General features: G+C 42.2%; 1 protein-coding gene across 3 annotated transcripts in view; it reads right to left on the minus strand.

Annotated features, from left to right (window-relative positions):
- srpra (SRP receptor subunit alpha) overlaps nt 1-12500 on the minus strand; it is a 115518-nt gene that overhangs the window by 892 nt on the left and 102126 nt on the right. For all 3 annotated transcript variants that reach the window (XM_053678009.1, XM_053678008.1, XM_053678007.1), the window contains one exon: nt 1-86. This exon is cut by the window's left edge and continues 13 nt beyond it. In XM_053678009.1, coding sequence (XP_053533984.1) covers nt 1-86 — 86 coding nt within the window. The remainder of the gene's footprint in view (nt 87-12500) is intronic.

Consider the following 12500-nt stretch of genomic DNA (forward strand, 5'->3'; position numbering starts at 1 on the left):
GTGTCAAACTTGGTGAGAACAATGCCATCTATGAGTCTCGGATGATCAGACATGGAATGATCAGCCAGTGCCTGGTTAAACTTAACCTGGATACACACATTTTAAAATGCAAAAGTAACTCATATACAAACATTATTTATATAGAAACAGGGAACATCTGCACTGACATGTATGTCTAGCATAGCCATAAAACTCTATCCATGTGCTGTGCTAAAAGATTTCACATCCTCCCCAGCACCACCATATAAGTCTGCTATGGGTTGGTGGGGTGGGGTTTACTGTTCTGTTTATAAGATTATTATTACTACTACTACTGCTATTATTATTAAGTTGGCTTGACAACAGACTGTTCTACTTAAGCTTATTATTATTAGTGGTGCTGCAGAAGCAAAGCGTCACTATTGTTATTGCTCATACTCATGTTATCTTGACAAAGTCAATATAGTCAAGTGGCTTTTGTCATTTCAACCATATACACCTGGTACAGTACACAGTGAAACGAAACAACGTTCCTTCAGGACCATGGTGCCACATAAAACAACACACTAACATTCAATTCAATTAAATTTTATTTGTATAGCACTTTTTTACAATGGACATTGTCTCAAAAAGAAGCTTTACAGAAACATAAACACAGTATACAGATTTTAAATGTTTGAATTTATCCCAACTGAGCAAGCCGGTGGTGACGGTGGCAAGGAAAAACTCCCTAAGATGTTAAGAGGAAGAAACGTTGAGAGGAACCAGTCTCCGAGGGGGACCCATCCTCATCTGGGTAACAACTGATAGTATAAAAGTAAAGGAAAGTTCATTATGGTTTAATATGAAGTCCGTTTGGCCTTAGAAGCTACCGTAGTCCCAGCAATCTGGAATTGTGGACAGCAATAATTGACACAGAATTATGAGTAACCACATGAGACGACATAGAACTAAATAAGACCTACACATTTCTACATAAACTACACATGCAAACAATAGGACAGCACAGTACGACAACACCAATTCCAAAAAAGTTGGGACGCTGTGTAAAATGTAAATAAATGTAAATAAAAACAGAAAACAATGGTTTGCAAATCTCAAACAGATTCATAATAGAACATAGAAAACGTTTAAACATAGTCAAATGTTTAAACTGAGAAAATGTACCATTTGAAGAAAAAAATAAGCTAATTTTTTATTTGATGGCCACAACACGTCTCAAAAAAGTTGGGACGGGGCAACAAAAAGCTGGAAAAGTAATTGTTAATAAAAAGAAACTGCTTTGTGTGTAAATTTTACACAGTGTCCCAACTTTTTTGGAATTGGGGTCGTAATGAAACAGGACAATGGACAATTCAAATTGACATCAGCACAAGTAGGATTAACATCAAATAAACAAAAGAAAACTAATTTCCATAAATACCTATAAAATTTAAATAAAAGCACTACAGAAAACAAAGAACATGATCCTCACAGTGCTTTGTGGCTTCTCCAGGTATGTGCAACCCTGTGAAGCTGGTAGATGATGGCATCCTTCACACTTGTCAGCCTGGTATGCAAACATAGCACATTCAAACAGTTATGTACCATGGGGCCAGAGGTGCTGCAGAACCAGACTCTCAAGGGCCTTCATTTTACATGTGACAAAGGCCACAGGCCTGAAGTCATTGAGAGCACTGGGACATCCTTTCATGGGCACAGGGACTATGCAGGATGTCTTCCAGATCTTAGGCACCTTCTTCAGCCTCAGAGAGAGGTCAAAAAGATGCCAAGACACTCCTGCCAGCTGCTCCTCACACACTAAGCACCCTTGGGTTGATGTCGGGTCCACTGGCCTTGTTAATCTGGGTCTTAGCGAGCTGTCGACTCACCTGGCTGATCATTATTGTGGTGACTGGGGTGGTTGTAGATATGGTATGTTTGGAGATATGGGGAGGAGGTGGTGGTAATGCCCCCTGGGTGTAGGATGTGTATTTATGTCATTCTCTGTCTTTGCATTGTCTGCTGGTGAGAAGAAGCAGGCTGTGGCCGTCATGCCACAATTTTGTGGTGAAGCAGGAAAGCCTGCGGAAGAGGGGGCAGCCGAGGTGTGAATGGGGACATTTGAGGAGGTGGAGGGAAATCTGGCCTGCGTTGGTGAGTCAACCCTGTTGAACAACTACTTAACTCATTAGTGCAACCCTTTGTCCCCTCAACTGCTCCTTCTGGCCTTTTCATGCCAGTAATGCTAATCACTCCCCCCCCCCCCCCACCTCTCTCAGATTGTTCTGTTGCAGCTTCCTCTCAATCATGTTCTTATAGCAATCTTTAAGCCTCTTCAGCTCCTTCTGCATTCCCTACTTGGCATCAACAGAGTCCCCCACCATGAAGGCTCTCTTCTTCCTGTTCAGCAGGGCATTGATGTCCCTGTTTATCCAAGGCTTTTTGCTGAGGAAGCAGCTGACCTCCTTGGTGGGGACAACTCCATTCAATATTATTTGTATAGGGTTTTTTACAATGGACATTGTCTCAAAACAGCCTTACAGAAATATATAAACACGGAATACAGATTTTAAATGTGTGAATTTATCCCAACTGAGCAAGCCGGAGGCGACGGTGGCAAGGAAAAACTCCCTAAGATGTTAAGAGGAAGAAAACTTGAGAGGAATCAGACTCAGAAGGGAACCCATCCTCATCTGGGTAACAACAGATAGTGTAAACATAAAGGAAAGTTAATTATGGTTTAATATGAAATTTGTTGAACTAGTCCACTGATCAAAGAGGACCTGAGTGCAAAACTGCATGTTGAAATTGCAGTGCCGGGACATTAGAAGCAACTGTAGACCCAGAAACCATGTATGTCCATCTGGAATTGGAGTAGATGAGAGCTCCATAAAGAGGTAGGGCATCAGAATGGATCAGGCAGGTCCGGAGAGCAGAAAGAATCAGGATCTCTAGTATCTCCATAAAATCATGTGTGCCTCGGCAGAAGGAGACAGGCAGAGATTGTTAAGACTGTGCTTTGCGTAACCGAAAGAGTCTACTCATGGTAGGCTTGAGTAAACAAATATGTTTTAAGCCTAGACTTAAACACTGAGACTGTGTCTGAGTCCCAAACACTAATTGGAAGGCTATTCCATAACTGTGGGGCTTTATAAGGGAAAGTTCTTCCCCCTGCTGTAGCCTTCGCTATTCGAGGTACCGTCAAATAGCCTGCACCTTTTGATCTAAATAGGCGTGGCGGATCATAAAAAACAAAAAGTTTGTTTAGATACTGTGGCGCGAGAACGTTTAGTGCTATATAAGTCAATAATAGTATTTTATAATTAATGCGTGATTTCACTGGAAGCCAATGCAGTGTTGATAAGATTGGGGTGATGTGGTCATATCTTCTGGTTCTAGTAAGGACTCTTGCAGCTGCATTCTGGACTAACTGGTGTTTGTTTATGCTCCTACTGGAACATCCAGACAATATGGCATTACAATCATCTAGTCTAGAGGTGACGAAAGCATGAACTGAAATTTCTGCATCATGTAGTGACATTATATTTATTATCTTAGCAATACTTCTGAGATGAAAGAAGGCTATCCAAGTAATAATATCTACATGAGCATCAAATGATAGACTGTAGTCAATTAATCACTCCAAGGTCTTTTACTGCTGCACAGGACAAAACAGAAAGACCATCCAGAGTTAATATGTAATCAGAAAGCTTACTTCTAGCTGCATGTGGTCCTAGTAGAAGTACTTCTGTCTTGTCAGAATTAAGTAAGAGGAAGTTAATAAGCATCCAGTGTCTAAAGTCTTTTACACATTCCTCAACTTTATTAAGCTGCTGTCTGTCGTCTGGCTTTGCTGAAACATACAACTGTGTATCATCAGCATAACAGTGGAAGCTAATTCCATGTTTACGAATAATTTGACCTAGGGGAAGCATATATAAAGTAAAAAGCAGTGGGCCTAAAACAGAACTTTGTGGAACACCAAATTTAACCTCGGTATGCGTGGAGAAGTTTCCATTTACATCTACGAACTGATAACGATCGGTCAAATAAGACCTGAGCCAGGAGAGGACCGTTCCCTTAATGCCAACATAATTTTCTAATTTATCAAGGAGAATAGTATAATCTATAGTATCAAAAGCTGCACTAAGGTCAAGTAATACAAGCAACACACTCCTCATAGAATGGAGTCAGTTATACACCATGTGAGACTCTCTGTCATCCCCATGATCTTCCAGAAACAGCTCCCAGTCAGTTGTCCTGTAACATTCCATCAGGGCCTCCTTTGCCTCCACAAACCACAGCTGCACAGTCCTGGTGGTGATAGTCTGTCTTCTAACAACATTGTCTGTATCAGACAATGGTCTGATTTGCCGACGGGAGGGTAGCGGTGGCACTGCATGCCTCCTTAACATTAGCATACAGCAAATCCAAGATCTTATCCCCTGTAGCGTTGCAGGTTACAGTGCATCCGGAAAGAATTCACAGTGCTTCACTTTTTCCACATTTTGTTATGTTACAGCCTTATTCCAAAATGGATTAAAGTCATTATTTTTCTCAAAATTCTACAAACAATACCCCATAATGACAATATGAAAGAAGTTTGTTTGAAATCTTTGCAAATTTATTAAAAATAAAAAACAAAAAAAGCACATGTACATTAGTATTCACAGCATTTGCTCAATACTTTGTTGAAGCACCTTTGGCACCACTTAAAGCCTCAAGTCTTTTTGAGTATGATGCTATGAGCTTGGCACACCTATTTTTGGGCAGTTTCTCCCATTCTTCTTTATAGGACCTCACAAGCTCCATCCACTCCTTTTACTGAGGAGTGGCTTCCGTCATGCCACTCTACCATATAAGCCTGATTGGTGGAGTGCTGCAGAGATGGTTGTTCTTCTGGAAGGTTCTCCTCTCTCCAAAGAGACACACTGGAGCTCTGTCAGAGTGACCATTGGGTTTTTGGTCACCTCCCTGACTAAGGCCCTTCTCCCCCGATCACTCAGTTTGGCCGGGCGGCCAGCTCTAGGAAGAGTCCTGGTGGTTCCAAACTTTTTCCATTTATGGATGATGGAGGCCACTGTGCTCATTGGGACCTTCAATGCTGCAGAAATGTTTCTGTACCCTTCCCCAGATCTGTGCCTCGATACAATCCTGTCTCGGAGGTCTACAGACAGTTCCTTGGACTTCATGGCTTGGTTTGTGCTCTGACATACATTGTTAACTGTGGGAAAGGTGTGTGCCTTTCGAAATCATGTCCAATCAACTGAATTTACCACAGGTGGACTCCAATCAAGTTGTAAAAACATCTCAAGAATGATCAGTGGAAACAGGATGCACCTGAGCTCAATTTTGAGTGTCATGGAAAAGGCTGTGAATACTTATGTACATGTGCTTTTTTTGTTTTTTTATTTTTAATAAATTTGCAAAGATTTCTTTCACGTTGTCATTATGGGGTATTGTTTGTAGAATTTTGAGGAAAATAGTTAATTTAATCCATTTTGGAATTAGGCTGTAACATAACAAAATCTGGAAGTTGGTCAGGGTCTTAAGAGATTTTAACATGATTAGAATCACCATTTATTATAAGGAGTGCACTGGGATGCCGTGTCTGCAGGTGGAATGAATGACGTGGAAGTGACAGTGTAGCGCCAACAAGTACACAGTTCTAATGTGGAAGTGTCAGGTATAACAACAGGTAGTGCAAAAAGAATAACAATATAATAAAAATGCTGTGAATATAAACATAACATACAATGACAGTATTCAGCAGATTAGCTTATACCATATATGGACATAGCAGATATTGTGGTAGCAGCCAGGTAAAGAGTATAGTGGCGACAATAAATTAAACATGATAATTTAAGTTAGCAGCAAAAATACAGGTAATCAGTACAGAAATGTGAAAAATTGCAAGAGGAGTGGGATGGTGTTCAGTTCAGTGAGTGTGTGTGTGTGTGTGTGTGTGTGTGTGTGTGTGTGTGTGTGTGTGAGAGAGAGTCCAGTCTCTTGAGTGTGTAGGTGTCTGATAGCTTGGGGGAAGAAACTGTTACACAGTCTGGCCATGTGGGCGTCAATGCTCCGGTACCTTTTGCTAGACGGCAGTAGGGTGAAGAGTTTGTGTGAGGGGTGTGTGGGGTCTCCCTTGTCAGCAAGTCCAGGATCCAGTTGCAGCGGGAGGTGTTCAAGTCCAGCAGGTCCAGCTTTCCAACCAGGTGCTGAGGAATGATTATTTGAATGGATATGAACATTGTAATGAATGGAATGAATGGTATTGAATGCTGAACTGAAGTCTATGAACAGCATTTGAACGAAGTTGTCCTTTTTTTGCCACGTGGGTGAGGGCCAGATGTAGGATGGTGGCGATGGCATCATTTGTTGAACGGTTGGGAACAATGCGCAAATTGCAAGGGGTCCAGTGAGGGGGGCAGCAGGGTCTTGATGTGCCTCATGACGAGCTTCTCGTAATGGGTGCAACGGGACGGTTGCCATTGAGGCAGGACACTGAAGACTTCTTCGGCATGGGGACAATGGTAGTGGCCTTGTTGGAAGCATGTTGGAACGATGGAGCTGCTCAGGGAGATGTTAGTGAGAACATCCGCCAGCTGGTCTGCACATCCTCTGAGCATTCTGCCAAGAATGTTTTCTGGTCCAGCAGCTTTCCATGGGTTGACACCGTGTAGAGTTTTCCTCACATCAGCCATGGTTAGACACAGCACCTGGTCATTGGTAGTGGTGGTTCTGCACCTCAAACCAAGCATAGAAGTTGTTCAGTGCATCTGGAAGGGAGGCATCACTGTCACAGGCGGGTGATGTCCTGTAGTTGCTGATGGTCTGAATGCCCTGCCACATGCGCTGTGTGTCGCTGCTATCCATGAAGTGACTGGATTTTCTGGGCATGTATGCGCTTTGCTTCTCTCATGGTAGTGGACAGTTTGACTCTCACTGTTCTTAGGGCCGCCTTGTCACCTGCCTTGTAGGCGGAGTCTCGTTCCTCAGCAGTGCATGCACCCCCGCAGTCATCCACAGCTTCTGGTTAGAGCATGGGGTGATGGTCTTAGAGACAGTGACATCAATGCACTTGCTGATGTAGCTGGTCACTGATGAAGTTGGTGGAGTTGCTGTCGGTTGCAGCCTCCCTGAACATGTGCCAGTAAGTGTGCTCAAAACAGTCCTGAAGAGCAGAGATGGCTCCAGCTGGCCAGGTTTTCACCTGCTTCAAAACCGGTTTCGAGCGTATGATGAGCGGTCTGTATGAGCGGGTATGTAAGCATACCCAAAAACTTGCAAAACTTTGCAGACGCATCACAACTGGTGAAAATTTAATAGGGATAGGGGTTCCAGAATTGATTGTGGCAAAATGGCTCTATAGCGCCACCTACAATATTTCAACGATGTGCACCTCACGCAACGTTTCACCTACATGTACGAACATCAGTACATATGTGCAATCTGCCAATATGTACAAAGAAGTCTCTTGAACCCATGCCCTAAACTCAACAGGAAGTTAGCCATTTTGATTTTTCTCGTAAATTTTTGCTTCGTTTTTGCCATTTCCAGGCCTTGTACTTCAACTCCTCCCAGACATTTCATCAGATCGACATCATATTAGGTCAGTCTCACCTAAAGGCCTTGACAATGCTAAATTGTTCATTTTAAATTGAATTTTTTGAGTTTTTGTTGCATGGTGTGGGCATGGCTTTCTCACAAATTTTTATATTTCGCCATGAAAAAGGAAGCTGTTATAACGCAGACATTCAATTGGTACCAAAGTTCACATATTTGATATGAATACAGGCCTGAGCATATCTACATGCCAATATTAAATTAGTATGTTTTACACTAACTACAATGTCTAAATACAATGTCCAATCTGCCCTGTGCAAAAAACTTCCCGTTTGATAAAACACCTGGCTTGAAGACATCTAAATGCCAATATTCAGTTATAGTCATAGCATCACCTACTGGCAACAGGAAAAGTGTCAAAAACAATTATATAAACTCTTTTAAAAATAAATAAATAAATAAATAAATAATATATTACACACAAAGTATCTCACAAAAGTGAGTATACTCCTCACATTTTTGTAAATATTTGATTATATCTTTTCATGTGACAACACTGAAGTGACACTTTGCTACAATGTAAAGTAGGGAGTGTACAGCTTGTATAACAGTGTAAATTTGCTGTCCCCACAAAATAACTCAACACACAGCCAATGTCTAAACCGCTGGCAAAAAAAGTGAGTACACCCCTAAGTGAAAATGTCCAAATTGGACCCAAAGTGTCAATATTTTGTGTGGCCACCATTATTTTCCAGCACTGCCTTAACCCTCTTGGGCATGGAGTTCACCAGAGAGTCACAGATTGCCACTGGAGTCCTCTTCCACTCCTCCATGACGACATCACGGAGCTGGTGGATGCTAGAGACCTTGTGCTCCTCCACCTTCCGTTTGAGGATGCCCCACAGATGCTCAATAGGGTTTAGGTCTGGAGACATGCTTGGCCAGTCCAGCTCCTTCAGCAAGGCAGTGGTCGTCTTGGAGGTGTGTTTGGGGTTGTTATCATGCTGGAATACATGCTGGGATCACGCTATGCTTCAGTATGTCACAGTACATGTAGGCATTCATGGTTCCCTCAATGAACTGTAGCTCCCCAGTACCGGCAGCAATCATGCAGCCCCAGATCATGACACTCCCACCACCATGCTTGACTGTAGGCAAGACACACTTGTCTTTGTACTCCTCACCTGGTTGCTGCCACACACACTTGACACCATCTGAACAAAATAAGTTCATCTTGGTCTCAACAGACCACAGGACATGGTCCCAGTAATCCATGTCCTTAGTCTGCTTGTCTTTAGCAAACTGTTTGCGGGCTTTCTTGTGCATCATCTTTAGAAGAGGCTTCCTTCTGGGATGACAGCCATGCAGACCAATTTGATGCAGTGTGTGGCGTATGGTCTGAGCACTGACAGGCTGACCCCCACCCCTTCAACCTCTGCAGCAATGCTGGCAGCACTCATATGTCTATTTCCCAAAGACTACCTCTGGATATGATGCTGAGCATGTGCACTCAACTTCTTTGGTCGGCCATGGCAAGGCCTGTTCTGCGTGGAACCTGTCCTGTTAAACCGCTGTATGGTCTTGGCCAACGTGCTGCAGCTCAGTGTCAGGGTCTTGGCAATCTTCTTATAGCCTAGGCCATCTTTATGTAGAGCAACAATTCTTTTTTTCAGATCCTCAGAGAGTTCTTTGCCATGAGGTGCCATGTTGAACTTCCAGTGACCAGTATGTGTTAGAGCGATGACACCAAATTTAACAGACCTGCTCCTCATTCACACCTGAGACCTTGTAACACTAACAAGTCACATGACACCGGGGAGGGAAAATGGCAAATTGGGCCCAATTTGGACGTTTTCACTTAGGGGTGTACTCACTTTTGTTGCCAGTGGTTTAGACATTAATGGCTGTGTTGAGTTATTTTGAGGGGACAACAAATTTACACTATTATACATGTATATACGTAATTTCTTTCCCCTGGTCTGCTCTGACTCAAGTAGCTAAGAGTTTTCCAAGTGATTAAAATTACAGAATTCCTGTTTCTTAAACTCAAGCTGGCCAAAATTCGCACTGACTTGGATAAAACATTTCTGACTGTTATACTGACAAAACTCGCATACACCTGCGTACATAAAACCTGAAGCCCCTCTTCTTTCCCTCTGTCAAAAGTACCTGTTACAGAAACACTCATTTCATCTGTCTCTCTCTCTCTATACCTATCTATCCAACACTAGAATTATTGGCAACCTAATTATCGATCTAACGCTACAAGTATTGGCCCCATATCGATCTAAACAACTCTAGAAGTACTGGCACCCTAGCCATCTCTAATACTACAAATATTGGCACCCTAACGGTATCTCTTTCTTTCTTAAAACTGCACATTACCCTCAGATTTCAAACTGATATCCATTTTTAAATTTCAGACCGTCTTTATCAAGCCAACATCAAAGTTTGTCGAGACAAACTTTATTACCTATCTAGTTATCTAGCATACTGTTCTGCTTTATAAGCTTATTATTATTATTCTACTGAATTCTTCTTCTGAGACCCAAAATTTCCAACCCCTACTCCTCCCAGTGCATTCTAAGTGTATTACTAAGGGAATTACAGAATTCCGGTAACAGAAGCTCAAAGTAACCAAAATTCTGACTGTTATAACTCCTCCTAAAACTCCAAAAGCGTTCAAGTTACTTCCACCAAACACAGCACAGTCCTTCAGGCTGTTCAGACTGGTTATACTATTTTTTTTTGGTAACTGATCGGACTTACAGTTTTCCCAGAGTGGCTGATGAAATATCCCAAAAACTCCCATACATTGACAATGTTCAGTCTTGCTTGGAATATTCAAGATTTCAAACTCCAACTGTCAAAACTCTCACACACTTGGGTGCACATGGCCTGAAGCCCCCGTTTTCTTCATAACACTCTGTCAATGTACCTGTAACAGAGACTCTAACTTCATCTCTCTCTCTTTCTTTATCCAACTCTAGAAGTATTGGCACCACAGCTATCTATCCAACAGTACAAGTATCGACACCCTGTGGATACCAGATATATATCTGTCCGTCTTTCTTTCTTAAATGCACGTTATCTTCAAAATTCAAACCGATAACTATCTTAAACTTTCAGACTGGCTTTGTCAAGCCAACATCAAAGTTTGTCATGATGAATTTTACCTATCTAGTTCTTCTTCTGAGACCCAAAATTTCTAAATTTAGTACTGTCCTGAATAAGCTATTTCACATAACAAATGTGTACATATAGTCCACAAGACAAGATTAAAGCTGAATTTATAAAAATTACCCCATTCAAAAGTTTACACACCCTTGACTCTTAATACTGTGCATCGTTACCTGGATGATCCACGGCTGTTTTTTTTGTTTTGTGATAGTTGTTCATGAGTCCTAGCAACTGCCTAGCAACACCATAGCTACCACTCAGAACACCCTAGCAACCACCTAGCAAAACCCTCGGAACTACCCAGAATAACCCAACAACCGCCTAGCAACCACCTAGCGACACCCTAGTAACCATTCAAAACATCCTAGCAACTGCCTAGCAACCACAACACCCTAGCAACCACCTAGTAACCACCCAGAACACCCTAGCAACCACTTAGCAACAACCCATAACCTAGCAACTGCCTAGCAACACCCTAAATACCCTAGCAACCACCTATTAACCACCCAGAACATCCTATCAACCACCCAGAACAACCTAGTAACTGGCTAGCAACTGCCCAGCAACCACCAGAACACCCTAGCAACCACTAAGAACACCTTATCAACTGCCTAGCAACACCCTAGCAACCACCCATAACAGCCTAGCAACCACCCAGAACACCTTAGCAGCTGCCTAGCAAACACCCAAACTACCCTAGCAACCACCTAACAACCGCCTAGCAAGGACTATGAACACCCTAGCAACTGTCTGGCAACCATCCAGAACACCCTAGCAACCGCCTAGCAACCCCCCAGTGCAGAGTTTTACCACGGCAAGCACCACTCACATTTTTTTCAGGAAACATACATGTCTAGTTATTCTTCTTTTGGACAAAAATTTGGCGCATGACTCGTTCCACACCGTTTGTGCTATGGACATGAATGAGGGCTCAAATTGACCAGCTTACTGATGAGAGATGTGCTATTACTTTCAAAGACTTATCCCACAGGCTTACACTGACAATGCTTAGAGCCTGGCTCGGTGTGTTCAAGATTTCAAAGCAAACTGTCAAAACTCACACACTCCTGTGCGCTCAAGGTCTGAAGCCCTCGGTCAATGTATCTGTAACAGAGACCATCACTTCATTCATCTTCATCCATCTCTCAAACCATCTACCAGTAGAGCGAGTGCACTCTCTCGATATTTCTCGTAGTATTTCTCATAGTACCAGTAGTGCACTCGCTCTTTCTCGATTACATCAATGTACCTGTATCACTTTCTCTCCTAAAATTAGCCGTGTTTTCTAGTAAGTAAGCTTATATTATGCTAACGGTTGTGTGTGGATAATACAATGAGCCGTGTTTCCTAGTAAGCATGCTAAAATTACACTAACCGCTGTGTGTAAATAATAAAATTAGCCATGCTTGATAGTAAGCAAGCTAACGATACGCTAACCGCTGTATAAAAAAAAAATCTATCTATTTATCCTTTTTAAAACTGCACATTACCTTCAGATTTCAAACTGATAATATTTTAAACTTTCAGTCTTTGTGTTCCTCTTCTTTCCCTGTTAACACCATGCCAGCCCCTATGGATATATTCATGGTGAGAGCCAGTTTAGTTACTCAAGATCAGTCTTTGTCAAGCCAACATGAAAGTCTGTCATGACGAACTTCACTTATCTAGTTTCTCTTTGTTTTATTATTATTACACCCTCATGTGAAGGCACCAGAATATGATACTTGTGCTACTGCTCCAGAATCCACTACCCAGGCGTACAAACCGCACTGTGATTTTGAAGATTTTGGATA

Source organism: Ictalurus punctatus, chromosome 4 (genome assembly GCF_001660625.3).
Source record: "Ictalurus punctatus breed USDA103 chromosome 4, Coco_2.0, whole genome shotgun sequence".
Lineage (NCBI taxonomy): Eukaryota > Metazoa > Chordata > Actinopteri > Siluriformes > Ictaluridae > Ictalurus > Ictalurus punctatus.